This window comes from Globicephala melas, chromosome 3 (assembly GCF_963455315.2).
Source record: "Globicephala melas chromosome 3, mGloMel1.2, whole genome shotgun sequence".
In the NCBI taxonomy this organism is placed as follows: domain Eukaryota; kingdom Metazoa; phylum Chordata; class Mammalia; order Artiodactyla; family Delphinidae; genus Globicephala; species Globicephala melas.
In genome coordinates this window covers 115,533,656-115,551,552 of record NC_083316.1, presented here as the reverse complement: position 1 = coordinate 115,551,552, position 17,897 = coordinate 115,533,656, and the positions used below count along the sequence as shown (strand labels likewise).

Sequence of the window (17,897 nt, the reverse complement as noted above, 5' to 3'; positions counted from 1 at the left end):
ATTTCCTGATTTTGATAACTGTGCTGTGGTTATGTTCTTAGGAAATACACACTTGATACATTTAAGGTAAAGTGGCATCAGATCTGCAACTTACTCTCAAATATTTCAGAAAAAATGTATAAACATACAGAGAGAAAATGAGAAAACGAATGTAGTAAAATGTTAACAGGTGACTCTTGATAGGAGTCTTTTTTTATTTTGCAACTTTTCTGTAGGTTATTTTTCTGTATAATTCTCTGTAGTAGTTTTTAAGTGCCCAGTCTGAAATGATTTAAGGGAGGGGGGAAATGCCCAAGGTGATTATGATGCAGAGCTATGTTTGAGAGCTACCAGATGTCAAGAAGATTCTTCAGTGCCCCTTCCTCTGCGGCCCCTTTGTCTCTCCAGAGGTAGGAAGATTATCATTCTGTGTGTTTGTGTCTGGAAAGAGGTTCTAGAGATACTGTTGTGAGCTTTATCATTGTGGTGAACTGTGGGTGTCCCACATTTGCTTAAATGACTGGCATCTGGTTGGGGACTGTATTTGAATGGGTCCAGTGATTCTCCTTCTTTTCTCCAGTGTTCAGATAGAACTTCTGAGGGGCCTAATGTGGTTCCCACCACAGCTAGGTGGTATGAAGCTTGTAACAGGCTGGATGTTTTGTTTCTCCTGGGGGCTTCACTTTCATGTGGAAGAGTTGTACTTGGCATTTATTTTTTTGGTGAACCTATTCTGTTTTTATTTAAGTTGGTAACTGTCCACATCTTGATTAACATATGCTTAACCCTATTAATCCCTAGATGGCAGGCTACTATAGATCCCTAATGAACCTATTTCAGGAGTACACATCCTGCAAGTCCTTGTGTTTCACAGGTGATGAAGGCCACACGCTAGGGCACAAATAAGATGAGGCCATCGGAGAAGGAATCTTTCTCTCTGGGCAAGAAGATGAGCATGCACAGTGTCACCAGTCAGGATCACAAATGATTAAGCCTGTGGTGTGCCCCCTTTCCCTACTGCACAGCATCTTCGCAGAGAGCATTTCAGAACAATGGTAGCTTTTTCTTCTGTTATGAAGACAGAAGAAATAATAATTGTCCTACTTAGAAATATTGCAGGGACTCATGAGAGGGCACATACCCCATGTGTCTCATGTCCCCAGTGTGCCGTGGACAAGCCAGATATCTAGGTTTGGACTGAAACTCCGGATGACACAGGCTCTGCACCAGGGGTTTCACCTTAGTATTTCCTCAGCCCCCGTCGAACCGGTCAACCTAATCCTTATTTCCCGTCCTGAAACTCTGCCTTTTTGTTTTTCTCCTTTTCCACTGATTCAAACTCCCTTTTTAGCCCTTGTTGTTTTGATTCACCTGTGCACAGGATTTCTGTGCATTTCCTGTTTCTGTGCACACACCCTGGTGCCAGCAGTGCCTGCTTCATGGCCCTGTGCATTACAGAGGACCCCACACTGAAAAGGGCCTGTGTTTGATTTAATGCTCTGCCCTCACCATCTTGAAATTCCTAATAGCTTTAAGAACAACTAAATGTTCACATTTTCATGAACATTATGTAGTGAGTCCTGAGTGACAGGGAAGGAGGAGGGCAGCTTCTGAATCTGAAGTGGGCAGCATTCTCATGAGCCCCCCGGCCACCCTGAGATCAGCTCCACCACCTCCTCAATGCCGCCTAGACACTTGCTCAGCTTGGTTAGCTGAAATATGACCTCTGACCCTTGGCATATTGCCCACATCAGTCACCCTGACCCAGAGCGTTTGGTTTCTGCAAATGCAATCACTTCCATTTCTGCGTGCACCCCGCCAGCCCCCCGCCTTCAAGATTAACAGAGTAGCAGCTGCTGCCATCCCTCTGCACACAGACAGCTGACTCGCCTGCTGATTGTGAACATCCCAGTAATCCAAGTGCTAATGGTATTTATTCAGTCCAGCCAGCTTAGCCCTGAACAAGGTTTATTCTCATTTATCTCATTGGAGACGAGCTACGTCCTTAATATCCTTCTGTTGACTTTGAGCACACCAGCGCCACTGATGTCGCTGAGAGGCGTGCCAGGCCCCTGCCCTTCCAACTCACTCACATCCCCAGCTGTCAGGACACCCATCTTCCAGCCAGCAAGACACCCCTACCCCCACCCTCAGGCGTGGGCCACAGCTCCGGTCCTGAGTCTATAGGCTAGGAGGGGGATGAGGCCAGCATACATGTGCCTGGGGCATCTGGGGTGAATAAAAGCAGTGTTCTCAAGGATATGGTCTGGCCTCTTTGTGTAGCAAACCCACTATAATTATAATCTTTCAGTCACAATGTATTGTCTAGCATTTTGGCACTCATTAGCTATTCTATCTTTAACTCAAGGTAGTTTTAGCTCTGCCTCACAGGTGAAGAAACTGAAGTGAAGGGTCTTGCCCAAGGTCATCAGCCATTGTTTACAGGATTCTCACCAAGAGTTCTCCAGACTTTCACCCTGGCACATTCTGTAGACCTCACTCTGAGCTATTTTGGGCATTTCTTCCCCCAAAACATAGCAGTGAGCATTCAGAGCCCAAGGCTGAGCTGCCTGGAGAGAGAGGGGTTCTGAGAGCATGTTGGTGTCTGCCCCTCTAGGGCAGATTGCTCAAGAAAAGCCCTTCTCTGCTGTCCCTGCCTGGATGGACTGAGTGCCATCTGGAAATGCTAGCCTGGTTTTTCCTACCCTCCTGATGTGTTTCCTCAGCCTCTTTGACTGGGTGGTGCTAAAAGCCTTTTTTCGGAAGGGTATTGTATGGAACCCCTGATGTGTCCGTGGAGCCACTGAAGCCCTGAAGCCTGGGGTAGAGCTCAGAGTTACGTGAGTTCCCTCATTTACGCCAGTCAGGGTGTGGGCCCAGGGCTGCTAAGGCTGCACTTGGCCCCACTCAGCCATAGGCCCACATTTGGCCCATGGTCCTGCTCTACTTACCCAAGTTTTCAGGACTCTGCTGCAGGTGAAAAAGTAAATTCATTGCCTTATGAAAGTGATTTTCGCAAGTGGCAAAAGGCACCAGGCTTTCCCTTTTTCTCTCTGGTTTACTTCTCCTGTGTTTGAGTTCTATTCTTTCCTGCTCTAAATGGCTTCCCTCCATGGGGATGGTTTGGGTTGGGATGGGACCTGGCTGCTATTGGCATGGCTATAGGTGCTTCTGGCTTACAGCAACCTACCTACCTTGTGAAGAAGAGAACTTCTCTGTCCTGACTCCAGTGTAGAAGACTGAAAAGCTCTGATTGCCAGTCCTCGGCAACCAACGGAGGGCCTGGTGGGGGGCAGATATGATGAGCCAGTATTGGGCCATAAGCCCTCCCTGCGGGGTTGGGACCTGCCCCCTCAGGACCACAAGGAGTGGAAGAGGCAGCCATCAGTGGAAGGGAAGAAAGGGGTGTCAGTGCCTGGTGAGGAAGAAAGGATGCTGGGCAGATACCGACACACACCACGTAACAGTCGGCCTGACCTGGGAATCGTGAGCTATGCCTGGCTCAGAGTGTCCCTCCAGCTCATCTCCCACCCTGGGGTCACTGTCCTGAGGCAGGCCCTTCTCCTGGGCCCTCTCTTGTGTCTGTATGCCCTAGAAGTGCTTGTTTCCAACTCCCCATTTTGCCTTGCGTGTGTCGAGGAAGGAGAAGCAGGAGCAGGTTCTGCTTGCTGGGCAGGGTATGGGTCCTGTGTCTCCTCATCCTCAGGCGCAGCCTGACCTGCCCTTGTGTCAGGAGTCAGCTGCACTCCTCAGCCCCGTTTTCTATGATTCTTCAGGGCAGCCTTCCACTGAAAGGTCTGCTTGCCTCTCTGTACATGCTCATGCTGTTCCCTGAGCACATGCCTGTCTTCTGGTGCACAGGCTGTCTTCCTCACTTGTACTCCAGTCTTCTGCAGTCTCTCTTCTTCCAGGCAGCCCTCCTGGCTCTTCCAGACCAGACATTCTTTCTCTGAACCCCCACAGACCTTAGGTTCAGAGCCACCTGGTACAGCCTAAAAATTACATAGCCGTTCATTTATTCACTCTGAAACCTGTAAGTAGAATACGGTGGTGTGGTGTCTCTCCTATGTGTGGAGCCTGGCTTGTTGAGTGTTGAGTGGCAGAGAACAGGCTGAGTGTCCCCAAGGATCTGTTCTGCACGTGGGGCTTCTCTGAGCAACTGCCTGGACAGTGCCTTGCCTCTAGATCTTTCCTAGGACAGTGCTTTCTGGCCCTTTCTAACTCACATTGGGGCTCTGATAGACAAAATGCTGGGGAAGCCATATATCTTCTTGGCTTTTGGCATCTTTTGTTTACTCCCATTGGCTTATTCTTTCTCTGGAGGATCCTAGGAATTTGCCTACACAGTATGTGCCCTCGCCTTTTGCCCCTGGTAGTTTGTTTTCTTGTTTGTGCTGTGGTTCCCTTTGGGGTTTGAGTCTTCTCTCCCCTTCTGCCAGGTGAAACCTGGGTGGGCAGAGTCCCAGTATTATTCATGTCTCTCCCCTCTCCCAATACTGCCCAAGTTAGTGACAGGGCTGCTACTCTGGGAGCTGCTTAGGCTGGGTCTCCTTGGAGGCCCCTCTGCTCCTGAGCTCTGAGCTTGTCTTTCGGGGTTAGCCAGGTGATTGTTTCTGGGTCTTGTTCTCAGCAGATCTGTAGACAAGGATGAAGCTTCACATGACGTCTTTGGAGGGCCTTGTCTGTGCCGCTCTGCAGGCCCACTGGGGATGGGGCTCCTAGGTGCTGTTCCCTGAGGCTGATGAGATGTTGGGCCTCACAGCCCCCCTTCCTTGGGAGACTGTGTTTGACGTTTGTGTGAATTTCTCAGCGTGGTCGACTTCTTTTCCTAGACCCTGCCTGTTGTGGGTGAGTGTTCCTCAGACACATGATGGCAGAGACAGCCCTAATTAACTCACGCTTTGATGAAGTAGCTGCCTTTCTCAAGGTGGGGGAGCAGGGGGCAGGGAAGAGGCTCAGCTCCATAATCCCTGCATTGGCGCCCACCTGCCTATCTGGAGAGGAGCTGTCAGCCTTCTTCCCCAGGGACCCCAGTGCATCTCCAGGCTGCTCCTCAGACACAAGTGAAGTTGCAGTGGGAAAGGCCGGCACCCACCCTGCGCATCCTTTGGCAGAGAAGATGCAGAGGGATGCAGGCGCCTCCCATTTTACAGCAGGAAAACTGGCTCCATGTGCTAAGTCTGCTTCGAACCTTGAAGCTGGGGCCTGGTAGGAGTAGTGGGTGGACCATCAAGGACTCACTTGGGCCCCATTACCGTACCATCCAGCCAGCTTGTATGGGGTGCCTGCTGTGTGCCAGGCCCTCTCCTGTGAGCAGCAGTGTGCTCTCTCTCTTGTTACCTGCCTCCCCTTTTCTCTGGGTTTTGGATCAGGAATCGACTCTCTGATTTGTCTGTACTCTGCCGTACTCTCCAAGATGTTCTGAGGGCCCCCTGCTAAGATTGTGGGTTAGGAGAAACAGGTGCTTTTTGGGTCTCCAGGGTACTTTGTGGTGGCCATGCTAAGATAAGGCAGCCAGGGCCCAGAAGAGACTGGGTGCCCTCTGTGTGCTTGCTGTCTGGGTGAGGGTGACAGCCACTGTCTCACCTCTGGTCCAGCCTCTCCCCTTGCTGCTGGTCTCAGGCTTTTTACATGCCTGCCACCTTTCTTTTCTGAGGCCTCATACGCTGCCGATGAAGGAATCTTGACCTTCTTCGAAGGCCTAACTACACAGATCTCTGCGCTTGGCACTTGCTCCTTAATTCATCATCAGTTTGATCTTAGAAAGTAAGGGGTTCCCAGCCATGTCCCTGTCTGGCACCCTGCCCTAGAGGAGGTCTCACCCTCCAGGACCCCCATCCTTTCATCCATGAGCGCTTTGCCTGAAATATTTGTTTAAAGCTCATCACTCTTTTTTTTTTTTTTTTTGTGGTACACGGGCCTCTCACTGCTGTGGCCTCTTCCGTTAAGGAGCACAGGCCCCGGACGCTCAGGCCCAGCGGGCATGGCTCACGGGCCCAGCTGCTCTGGGGCACGTGGGATCTTCCCGGTCCAGGGCACGAACCCGTGTCCCCTGCATCGGCAGGCGGATTCTCAACCACTGCGCCACCAGGGAAGCCCCAAGCTCATCACTCTTTCTCTAGCCCAGAATGGGGACTGGCGTTCCAGAGGCAGCTCTGGGTTCTTTGTGTTTCAGTGTTGCCCGTTTGTTGGTTGATGCAGTCAGTCATGGTTGTACACATATGTTGCTTCATTCACTCCTTACTGTCCAGGGCCCTACGCCATGGCAGACCCTGTGCTGAGTGCTGAGATACGGGGACAATCATAGTAGCTGCTGTCACATAGTGGAGAGTCCAGCAGGGAGGCAGCTGGGTTAGGATCTACTCAGGGATGCAAAGGCTCCCTGGATGTTGTTCTTTCTGCCTGCCTCCCTCCCATAAGTGTTTACTCTATACTGTCTGTGTGCTCCACCCAGGAGGAGAGAGAGAGGAAGGGGTCCCTGGCCCTGGAGCTACACACCCTGAAGGGAACAGATCGTTAGTGATTCCCCCAGAGTGTGATGCACCTGGGATCATGGAAGGGGGAAGCACGTAAGGCTGGCTTGAGGAACGTGGAGGAAGGCTTTCCATAGGAGGGACACTGAAGTAGCACCTTCAGCATCAGAGGGATCTTAAAATGGTAGCGGTGATTTCCATTCCCAGATCACCCCAGCCCATTGGCTGATAGGGAGTGGACACTGGCCTGGGGCCCTTGGCCCTGTTGTCTGTGCCATAGGCCATTGTACCCAGGTGGACCTACACCAGTTTGTTTTTGTTTCCCCAGATAAGTTCTAGCTTGTCCAGAGTGGGAACACCCGCTGTGCACCTTGTTCCTCCCCAGGGATGGCTGCTGTGGTGGTAGCCCTCTTAACCTGGGTTGGGCCCAGGGGCGTGCCCCCAAGTTGGTGAGTAGGTGTAAAGTCCTGCTTTCCTGTGCTTCCCCCTCCAGCAACCCAAAGGTCCAGGTGGAGGCCATTGAGGGAGGAGCCTTGCAGAAGTTGCTGGTCGTTCTGGCCACGGAGCAGTCTCTCACTGCAAAGAAGAAGGTGCGTTTCTGCTGCCTTTTTCCCGCCCAGACCCCAGCACACCCGTGGAGCCTAAAAGACAAGGGTCCCTTTCCGGGTTGTACACGTCACCCTTGGGGGCCTGAGTGACCATCCGCTGGGTGGCGTAGGGGGAGAGGTCCCCTTCACCTAAAGCAGCACAGCAGTATGTGAGGCGTCTGGAGGCCTGCTCCCACGGTGCAGTCTCAGGTTCAACACCCTGGTTTCCTGCCCTGGGCCTCCGTTTGTCCACTGGGTGGTGTTGAAGGTGTCTGATATCTCTCCTGGCTCTCACAGCCCTGGGTACTGGGGTGAGCTATACCCAAGGGTGGTGGTTGGGGCCGGGAAGAATGGGACCTGGGCTGGGGTAGCTGGGGCACCTCTGGGTGCTTGCCCCAAGGCCTAGTTTCTGTGGCCCCTCACCCATCTGGATCTGTGCCTCCCCAGGTTCTGTTTGCCCTGTGCTCCTTACTGCGACACTTCCCCTATGCCCAGCAGCAGTTCCTGAAGCTGGGGGGACTGCAGGTGCTGAGGAGTCTGGTCCAGGAGAAGGGCATGGAGGTGCTGGCCGTGCGCGTGGTCACTCTGCTCTACGACCTGGTCACTGAGAAGGTGAGTGCCCAGGCCTGTCCTGCCTCCCGTGCACTTTGCTTTGTGTTTGTTTCTGGCCATTTGACCCTCCCCACTCCCCATATCTTCCATCCATTCCCTACATCCTCATAGCTGAGTGTCCTGAGCAAACATGCCAGCCCTGAGCTGGGCTGACAGGAATGCTGTGGAGCCCAGGATTTCTGAGATGTCAGGGCAGATGTCCTGTGGGAAGTGACTGCTGAGCTAAAACCTGAGGGCTGGTGAGGAGTGGGAGGGGAGGAGGGGGCACTGGCAGTGGTCAGGGGTTAGCATGATGAAGGGTCAGTGTGACCAGAAGCCAGAAACAGCCAGGATCAGCCCTTCATGGAATAAAAGGTCATTTGGCTGAAACCTAGGGTGCGGGTGACCAGGAGCAGCTGTGTCTGGGAGCCATCACAGCAGCCAGGAGACTGAGGAGCCAGGGGCTGGAATGATGCTGAATCTTAAGATTCTAGAAACCTGGAGGTGCCTCCTCTGGGAGCTTTGGCTCTGGGCAGGGGCTCAGACTGGCTGCCACTGAAGGACCCAGGGACCCACGGGCTTGCCATCTGGGAGGAGACTTAGTCCCCAGCCCACTTTGGTGTTTTTGAGCCTGAGAAGTGTCTTAATTAAGGAGAGGGTAAAACCAGCCAGGGCTGATTCTTAATTCAGCTGCTGCAGAGAGCATTGGCAGGGTTTTCTCAGCTGCCTCTCTGGGGCCACACTCTCCCTACAGCCAACTGCGGATTAGTGGAGCAGGGCTGGGCAGCCGCTGGAAACCACTTCTGAATGTTGGAGGAAGAGGGGCCCAGCCCTTCCTCCCTGGCCCTCCCCTGCGCACCCCTCCCGCCAGGCCTCAGGCCAAGGATCAGGGTTGTCTGTTGCTGCTTTTCTCTCCACCTGTTGGCTTTTGTGTGTGTGCACTCACTCACTCTGTCTCTCTTGTCCTGTCTTGTCTTTCAGCCTCTCCCTCTCTCTCTCCCCCTCTCCCCCTTTCTCTTCCTCCACCCCTCTAAGCTGCCGAAACCCTGTTTCTCAGAACAGCAGGCAGCCATGTGGTCCTCACGTCCAATTAATAAGGCCAGGGCACAGCTGACATCCTGGGAGTGGGCCAGCAAGCCAGGGGAAGGACATGTACACAGGCTTGGCATTTCCCGGGAGAAACCTATCACTTTGCCCTTGTGACTTGGGTGTCTCTTTGCTGCCCCCAGCCCTGGTGTAGCGGGCACCGTGACTTTGCTTCATCCCTGGAGAGCTACCACTGGCAGTCTCACCAAGGCTGCCCTGGTGAGAGGCAGGCCCCTGAGTCAGCTGGCCCCGGAGCCGACCTTTGAGGCTTTGGGGTGCTGTGAAGATCAGGGAGGGAGTGGCGTCTCTCTGCAAACAGTATGGAGACAGCCATGCTCCTGCAGGTGGAGGACCGTGGAGGAGTTTCAGCCAGAGAGTGTTAGAACAGATGGCAGCCATACTTTACACTTGAGGCAGTCAGGGCTTCTTGTTCTTATGGTTTCTCAGAGAGAATAAAGAGCTAGTCAAACTAGCCAAACCCATCTGGGGATGGGTCCAGAGCTGCCTGAAGGTAGAGGTGTGACAGGTTGCCAACCGGGGGGTGCCATGCACCTTGAGGGCATCTTTGGTGTCGGGAGGTAGCAGCTGAAGGCAGAATTCCCATGAGAGTGTGGGACCACCTCTCAGATTGTTAGGGTCCTTGGCTCACCGGCTTACCCCTTCTGTGGTCTGCCAGACCCCAGGCATTTCTTCTTCTGTCCCTTGGCTCTTGGTGGGCCCTCCACTAAGAAACTATGCCCTGACATCTGGGCTCCTGCAGAGCTGGGATGCCCTCCTGTGGTCATGAGCCCACGTCCTCTCGTGCCTTCTTGGAGCTGAAGGGCCACAGGGGTGACCTGCCCGCTGGTTCCTTCCACAGGTGTTGACTGGGTATCTGCCCTGCCAGTGCTGTGCCAGCCCCATGATCCCTGCCCTCCTGGTGCTTTCAGGCAGACATTTATCAGAGAATCTCCTAGAGCATGTAGGCCCTGGAGGCTTATGATCAGGGCCCTAACCTCTTCTGGGGAGTCAAAGGAGGTGCTGAGTGAGAAATGAGGGGTGAGTCAAGTTGACTGTGGAGTCAATGTTGGGTGAGAGGGTGCCTGGAAGTGGGAGCTGCACGTACATAGATCCTGGGGGAGAGTTGGTGTGACGGGTGCCAGAGTGAGGGCATGTGTGGCGAGGAGCCCAAGTGCAGGCAGGGCCAGATCCTGAAGAGCCTCCAAGTCCCAGTGAAGGGAGTCAGTCTTTATCATCAGAAATGCCAAGTTGTGAAGGGTTTGGGGCTGTGTCATTGTCTGCTGTCAGAGGACTGGAGGATGCAGGCTGGGAGCGGGAGGCAGGAGACTGCAAAAGTGCAGTGAGGAGCAGCGCCCATGGGGCAGAGAGCTGGGAGGACTGGGATGTGTTTGGAGGTGGAGCTGGCAGGACTTGGGAGTAGGAAAGGACTTCTCCATCCCTCTCAGCCTTTTCTGTCCCAGGATGCTGACCCCCCTCCTCCCCTGCTTCCTCTGCCAGCTCCAACAAGCGCCACAGCCATCAGGTTCTCCACTGTGGCCCCTGATCTTTTTCTGGGCTTCCCTCTTGCCTTCCCTGTCATCTGCATGCCTCATCCTCCCCTGGAGTTAGGGCAGTGATTTCTTCTTTCTTCTTGCAAGTACATTTAGTACAACCAGTATGGGACATCTCTACCCATTGCCGACCCTTCATCTCTGCATAGCCTTCCTCTGACATTTGAAATAAGTTGGTAGACTCCTGGTGGCTTGCCGTGACCGTATAGTGATTAGTACTCTGCATTGTGAAATAAGTTGGTAACTTGTCGGGTTTCAGGTGTTTCCTCTGGCAGCCTGGCAGGATCGGTTCCCACCATATTCTGATGGGGCTGGGTTTCTGTACTTACCAGACACAGGCCATGCATGTGACTTCCTGCCCAAACTTTCCTCAACTCCCGAGGCCCTCAGCATAATGGCCAGGGACTCCCAGGGCTCCGAGCATTCTGGGCCCCAGCCTGGCCCTCGTGCCCCATCGACCATAACAGCCTGCTGGTCTTCAAACATGAGGTGGGCCCAGGCCTATTGTTGCAACCCTCCTGTGTCTGTGGACCCTACACCCTTATCCCCTTGGTCAACTCCCACAGGCCCCTCAAGGCTCAGGGACTGGCCAGCCTCCTCTGTCGCCCGTGCCCTAACTCCTGTGAGGGAGTGGATCTGTAGTTGTGGTGATGGTGATGTGATGCTGCTGCTGGTACAGCTAACGTTTGTTGATGGCGAAGCTCACATTGTGGGTGTGCTCTCTGTGCTGGGCACTGGCTGCATGGTCACTGTCCCACTGAGTTCTCCCAACAGTCCTGAAGGGGTTACGTCCTCTCCTCCACATCAGAGATGATGGCATTGGGTCTTAGGGAGGCAAAGTGCTAGCCCAAGGTCATTCCGTCATTCAGCTGTCAGTGGTGGAGCAGGAATTTGAATCCAGACTGTCTGCCTCCACACCACCCTGCTGGATGAAATGTATCATGATATTTAGGACGTATTCAGTTAATTTTTAATCTCCTGATAGATCCTGAGCTCCTTGAGGGCAGGGACCATGTCTCCATCTTGGTTTCTCCAGCACCTGGCACATTACACAGTTGTTTTTGATGAGTGGATGGATGGACAGATGGGTGGACATATGGATGGGCTGGAGAGCATGTGTGAAGCTATGAGTCCAGTTGGCCTTCTCCCATGAAGGGCCTTTGAGGCCCAAGGGGAAGGAGGAAGAGGGTGCAGACTCTTGGGTCAGCCATGTGCCTTCGAGTCTAAAAGGCAGGGCTGACTGCTCTCTGTGTGTTCTCTCCCCTTCCCACACCCTGGCCCCTGGCCGTGTGGATGGCAGATGTTTGCTGAGGAGGAGGCCGAGCTGATGCGGGAGACGTCCCCAGAGAAGCTGCAGCAGTACCGCCAGGTGCACCTCCTGCCAGGCCTTCAGGAACAGGGCTGGTGCGAGATCACTGCCCACCTCCTGGCACTGCCAGAGCACGATGCCCGCGAAAAGGTGCTACAAACGCTGGGTGCCCTCCTGGCCACCTGTCGGGACCGCTACCGTCAGGACCCGCAGCTCAACAGGACGCTGGTCATCCTCCAGGCTGAGTACCAGGCACTGGCTGCCCTGGAGCTCCAGGATGGCGAGGATGAGGGCTACTTCTGGGAACTCCTGGGCTCTATCAACAGCTTGCTGAAGGAGCTAAGATGAGGCTGCCCCTGCCACTGGGACTAGACCGGGATGCTGCTAGTGAGGCTGAGGGGCACCGGCTGGGGTGGGCTCTTCAGGGGATACCAGCTAGGAGGGAGGACTTCCCCACTGGGGCCTGGGCATCATCTGGGCAGTGCTGGCCTGGCCATTAAATGGAAGCATGAAGGCCATTGTCTGTCTGTTTACTGTGTGTCTGTGCAGACTGGGCACAGTGCTTTGGTGGTCTTTGGGTGATAGCGCCCTGAGGTCCCCTGGTGACGTGCTGGGTGGTCAGTCCAGGGCATCCAGTAACAGGCCCCATGGAAGGGTCTGGGCCCAGGAGTTGGAAAACCCCAGTTGGGACCCAGCTCTTTACCAGCCAGTGAGTGGCTCTGTGACTTTGGGAAGTCATTTAACTTCCCTGAGGCTGTTTCCTCATCTGTCAAAGGGGAATGCTATTAAATGAGAGAAAACATACATAAAGCACTACACCAGTGCCTGGCACTCGTGCTTGCCACCTCCTCACCCAGCTATGTCGGGAGGTCTGGGTAATCATCTCACTGCCCCCTTCATCCTGTGCCTACATATTAGTTTCAAGGCCACTGGCACTGGCAGAAGCCTGAGGGCATCTCCACACGCAGGGATGCCGTGTCAGCCCAGGCAGCTGATGGGCGAGGCTGGAGCTTTTGGTGCTGGGGCCTGGGTGGTGGGACTGCGGTGGCTCCGTGCCCTCTGGAGGCCTTTGGGTGTAGGCCTAACTCTGGGAGAGGAGTAATCTCGATAAAGCTGGTAGTGGGAGCCCAGGCCTGCCAGGCCCACCTTACAGGGCAGAGGTGCTTCTCTGTGCCCTTGCCCCTCTTCTGTGTCCGTGGTGATCTGCACTGAGCTGGAGGAGGCGGCCTTGGAGGCAGGGGCAGCCGAGCCTGACAAGTCGCTGCTCCCACCCCAGAGAAGCTGGGAGCCTGCCGCAGGTTGCCATGGCAACCCCTGCTCTGGGCTTTCCTGATTTGGATTCTGGTGCGTTTGTTTTTCTGCCTTTCCCAATGCACCAGAGGCTCACTCCTGCTGCTCTGGCAGCCCCTCCCAGCCTCCATGTAGAAGTCTCCCCATCCTGGCCTTGCATGTAGAAATCTCAGCTTCACTGAGCTGAGGAGAAACTGAGGCCCAGAGAGACCTGGGGCAAGTTGGTGGCTTCCTTCCCTGCAGTCTCTTTGCTCGGCCTCAGACCCTCCCCTGCCCACCTCATGCCACAACACACAGGAAGCCTGGGAGTGCTGCTGGCTGCAGAGAGCTCTCCCAGGAGGGTGGGAGGAAAGCAGGAGTCTGTTGAGCCAGGGTAGGATGCCTCAGGGCTCAGCCGTTGTGGGGATCAGACCCAAAGTCTATCAAGTGTTGGATACCTACTGACTCACTGCCTTTAAAACCTCTTAGTAGCCTTCGAAGTACATTTTACATATGAGGAAATCATGGCCAGAGAGGCTAAATGATCTGCCTGAGATCACACAGGTTGTGAGTGGCAGAGCTGGAGTTTGCTGGGCTGACCATGCTGTGGAAAACTTAAATGTTTGGCTCAGAAGAGTATCATTTTAATTTGACAGGCCGTGGTGGGAGGGCCAGGAGAGATGGCAGAGCAGGGCAGGGTACAGAAAGGAAGTGTTGGGACCTGGCTAAGGCCAAGGTCAAGAGTCACTTTAAAGAGGGTGTCAGGAGACTCTCAGGTGGATTTGAGAGAGGGGGAAGGTGAGACATAGGGGAATGGGGCTGCCCTGGCACATGGAGAGGGGGGAGCTTGGACTTGGGAATAAGTCTGGTCTGAGTCTCGGTCCTGGCAGAGGTGAGCACTGAGGCTGTAGGAGCAGGTGCACTATTGGGATGAGGGCTGACAGAAATGTGGGGAGCTGTGGAAGGAGGGCTTGTGAGGCCCCTGTGGTAGTATCAGGCTAGGACTGAGGATCCCCAGAGCCATTGAAGCTTCTGTAACCACCAGGGTCTGATCTGGGATATGGGAAGGGGTTCCCACGGAAGGAGTGACACTAGTAGAGGCCTAATTGAGGACCCCGGTATCTCTTCTGCCCTCAGGTATGCTGCATAAAATAGCATACCTGTAAAGCAGAAAGGAGATTTTGGGCCATGAACTCTTGGGGAGAGGGGACCCTGGGGCCGAGAAAAGAGCATATGGGAAGTGAGAGAGGGGAGCCAGACCAGTGCCAGGCTGCCACAGCCGGGTGATGGGACCGTTTCTCCCTTCTTCTCCACTTCACATACACACAGACAAGGCATCAGGGCGGGTGAAGCTTGGTCTGCAGTCTGTCTTCTCAGTGGCGTCATCTGGGTTCATCATGGGCCTCTGACTTCTTGGTCCTGGACCCTGAAGCAGACCTTCCAGGGACACAGGCAGCAGTGTGACCCAGGGCTCAGGCTCAGGCTGCATGGGTGTGGATTCTGGTTCTGCCACCCAGTTCATCAGTGATGGTTGTCTGCAGGTCTAGGAGGAGCCCTTTTCTGCCTTCCCTTTGGGTGCCATCCTGGGAACAGTGCCCAGGGAGTGTGACCTGGGCTTGAAGTTAGGCAGAAAGTGGTAATGGCGGGCGGGCATAGTGACCAGACTTGGGGTGATTCAGCTTCCTGCCAGGGCCTGGAAGCCGTTTATTTCTTCTCCCACCCCTGTCACGTGGTGGGGCCCCAAGGCTCTTGGCCTTCTGGAAAGGACTGGACTGAGAGCTCTGACTGGCTGACACCCTGTAGTCCCTGGATGATTGCTGGTTCCCTGCTCCTCAGCTGGGCTGAACCAGGCCCTCTGTGCAGGAGGCTGACAGGGGTGGGGAGTAGGGTGGGGGGCCTAGGTCCTCTCCCCATCCCTCAGCAGGCTTGGTCTTTATTAATCCACTTGTTCATTCATTCTTTCATTCAAATTGTATTTGTTGAGCACTTACTCTGTGTTGGGCCCCCCTGGCCTGAGATTAGTAAATCACAGGCCCTGCCACCAGGGAGCTCACAGTCCGGTGGGGAAGCAGTTGAGCGTGACATATACTGTGGTAGGGGAAGCCTTGGTCAGTTGGAGCTGAGGAGACCCCTCACCTAGTTGAAGAGGTCAAGGAAGGCCTCCCAGAGCCAGTGGTAGCCAAGCTGTAGCCTGAAGGACATTTGAAGAGCAAGCCAAGTGGAGTGGGGAAAGGGTTTCCAGCCTGAAGATAGAAGAAGGCCTGAGGTTGAGAGAGAGTGGTCCATTTGAGGAACCCAGAAGTTCACCATAGGTGGAGGAAGTGCCAGGGGTGAAGGGCCAGGTGGCCAAGGTGGAGCCACAGAAGTCAAGGGGACCATATTCTCCAGCAGCCTACCAGCCTTGCCAGGGAGTGCACCCTCGTCCCGATACAGCAGGGAGCAAGGGGTGAGTTTTAAGCATTCTCCTGGCTGCTGCTCAATTCATTTATTCAGTCCTTCATTCACAAACAAATCTGATTTAGGACTACTAGGACCCAGGTGCTGTTCTAGGGCATGAAGTGGTAAGTGGAACAGTAGAGGTGTGTGTGGGGTAGACCCTGACTAATAAGTATGTAATATGATGTCCGACAGTGAGTGCTGAAAGCTATGAAGAAAAATAAAGCCTGAAATGGGGTTAAAGAGTGTCAGGGAAGGCCTTTCTGAGGAGGTGCTGTGTGAACAGAAGGAAGCGGGGCAGTGAGCCCTGTGGGGATCTGGGGAAGTGCTTTGTAGACCAAGGGAATATCAGAGGCAGGAACATGGCTGGGTGTTGGAAGAAAAGCAAGAGTCAGTGGAAGGGAGAATAGTAAGCAACATGGGGAGGGCAGATCCTGGCTGCTCTGGTAAGGACTTGAGCTTCTTTGCGATGGGAGCCATTGGAAAGTTGTGAGCAGAGGAGAGACCCGACGTGACTGACATTTTAGCAGGATCACTCATGTTGCTGTGGTGAGAATAGATGACATGGGCAGGAACGAAGCAGGAGGCCCATGCGGGGTGTGATGTAGAATCTAGGTGAGAGCTGATACGGTGTGAACCAGGGTGACGATAGAGAAGGTGGTGTGAAGTGGTCAGACTCCAGATGTGTTTTAAAGGTCAAGCTGAGAGGACTTGCTGACTGACTACATGTGGTGTGTGAGGAAAGAAGAGTCAAGGATGAAGCCCTACCCGGGGACTTGAGCAAACTGGTGTGTGGAGATGCTGTTTACAAAGTGGGAGGATAGAAGAGTAGGGGAAAAAAGATTGGGGCCTTGTGGTGGGTGTTGTTTTGACATGTTTGTATTGAGATATTGATTGGACATTCCAGTGGGGATGCTGAATAGGCAGCTGGAGAGAGTCTGGAGCTGAGGGAAGAGGCCACCTGTGAAGAGAGAAACTCAGAAGCAGTGTGTGATGGAGCTAGCTCATAGCAGTGTGTGAGGCGTGTGGATATGAGAAACATTGTGAGCTGGTTGTGGAACACAGCCATTGTTAAAAATCAAATTGGGGGGCTTCCCTGGTGGCGCAGTGGTTGAGAGTACGCCTGCCGATGCAGGGGGCGTGGGTTTGTGCCCCGGTCCGGGAGGATCCTGCGTGCCGCAGAGCGGCTGGGCCCGTGAGCCGTGGCCGCTGAGCCTGCGCGTCCGGAGCCTGTGCTCTGCAGTGGGAGAGGCCACAGCGGTGAGAGGCCCGTGTACCGCAAAAAAAAAAAAAAAAAAAAAAAAAAATCAAATTGGGGACTTCCCTGGCAGTCCACTGGTTGAGACTTTGCCTTCCAGTGCAGGGGGTGCGGGTTCGATCCCTGGTTGGGGAGCTAAACTCCCACATGCCTCGCGGCCGAAAAACCAAAACATAAAACAGAGGCAATACTGTAACAAATTCAATAAAGACTTTAAAAATGGTCCACATCAAAAAAATCTTTAAAAAAATCAAATTGTATATACTTAAAATTAAATATTAAAAGAACAAAGGTAATTTTTAAAAACTAGTAAAAGAGCAAATTAAACCCAAAGAAAGCAGAAGAAAAGAAAATAATAAAGATAAAAGCAGAAACCAATAAAGTTGAAGACAGAAAAACTAAAGAAAATCAGTGAAATGAAAAGATGGTTCTTTGAAAAAGAATCCAATCAAAAAATGGGCAGAGGACCTAAATAGACATTTCTCCAAAGAAGACATACAGATGGCCAAGAGGCACATGAAAAGATGTTCAGCATTGGTAATTATTAGAGAAATGTAAATCAAAACTACAATGAGATATCACCTCACACCTGTCTGAATGTCTGTCATCAAAAAACCCACAAACAGGGACTTCGCTGATGGTCCAGTGGTTAAGACTTCACACTCCCAATGCAGGGGGCCCGGGTTCAATCCCCGGTAGGGGAACTACATGCTGCAACTAAGAGCCCACATGCTGCAATGAAGATCCCGTGTGCCACAACTAAGACCCGGCACAGCCAAATAAATGTATATATTTTAAAAATCCACAAATGATAAATGCTGGAGAGGGTGTGGTGAAAGGGAACCCTCCTACACTGTTGGTGGGAATGTAAATTGATACAACCACTGTGGAGAACAGTATGGAGGTTCCTTAAAAAACTAAAAATAGAACTACCATATGATCCAGCAATCCCACTCCTGGGTGTATATCTGGAGAAAAACATGGTCCGAAAGGATACATGCACCCCAGTGTTCATTGCAGCACTGTTTACAGTAGCCAAGACGTGGAAGCCACCTAAATGTCCATTGACAGAGGAATGGATAAAGAAGATGTGGTACATATATACAATGGAATATTACTCAGCCATTAAAAAAAGAACAAAATAATGCTATTTGCAGCAACATGGATGGACCGATGGACCTAGAGATTGTCATACTGAGTGATGTAAGTCAGACAGACAAAGAGGAATATTGTATATCACTTATATGCAGAATCTAAAAAAAAAATGATACAAATGAACTTATTTACAAAACCCAAAGAAACTAACAGACTTAGAGAATGAACTTATGGTTACTGGGGGTGGTGGGGGGGAAGGGTTGG

The 17,897-nt window shown here is 53.0% G+C and overlaps 1 protein-coding gene across 5 annotated transcripts in view; it reads left to right on the top strand.

The window, feature by feature from the left end:
* The window catches only part of SIL1 (SIL1 nucleotide exchange factor), a 296,914-nt gene extending 279,045 nt beyond the window's left edge, over positions 1-17,869 (top strand). For all 5 annotated transcript variants that reach the window (XM_060296274.1, XM_030869480.2, XM_070045202.1 and 2 more), the window contains 3 exons: positions 6,946-7,042; positions 7,487-7,651; positions 11,567-17,869. In XM_060296274.1, coding sequence (XP_060152257.1) covers positions 6,946-7,042; positions 7,487-7,651; positions 11,567-11,923 — 619 coding nt within the window. In that variant the 3' untranslated portion in view covers positions 11,924-17,869. The remainder of the gene's footprint in view (positions 1-6,945; positions 7,043-7,486; positions 7,652-11,566) is intronic.
* Positions 17,870-17,897: the final 28 nt, after the last annotated feature.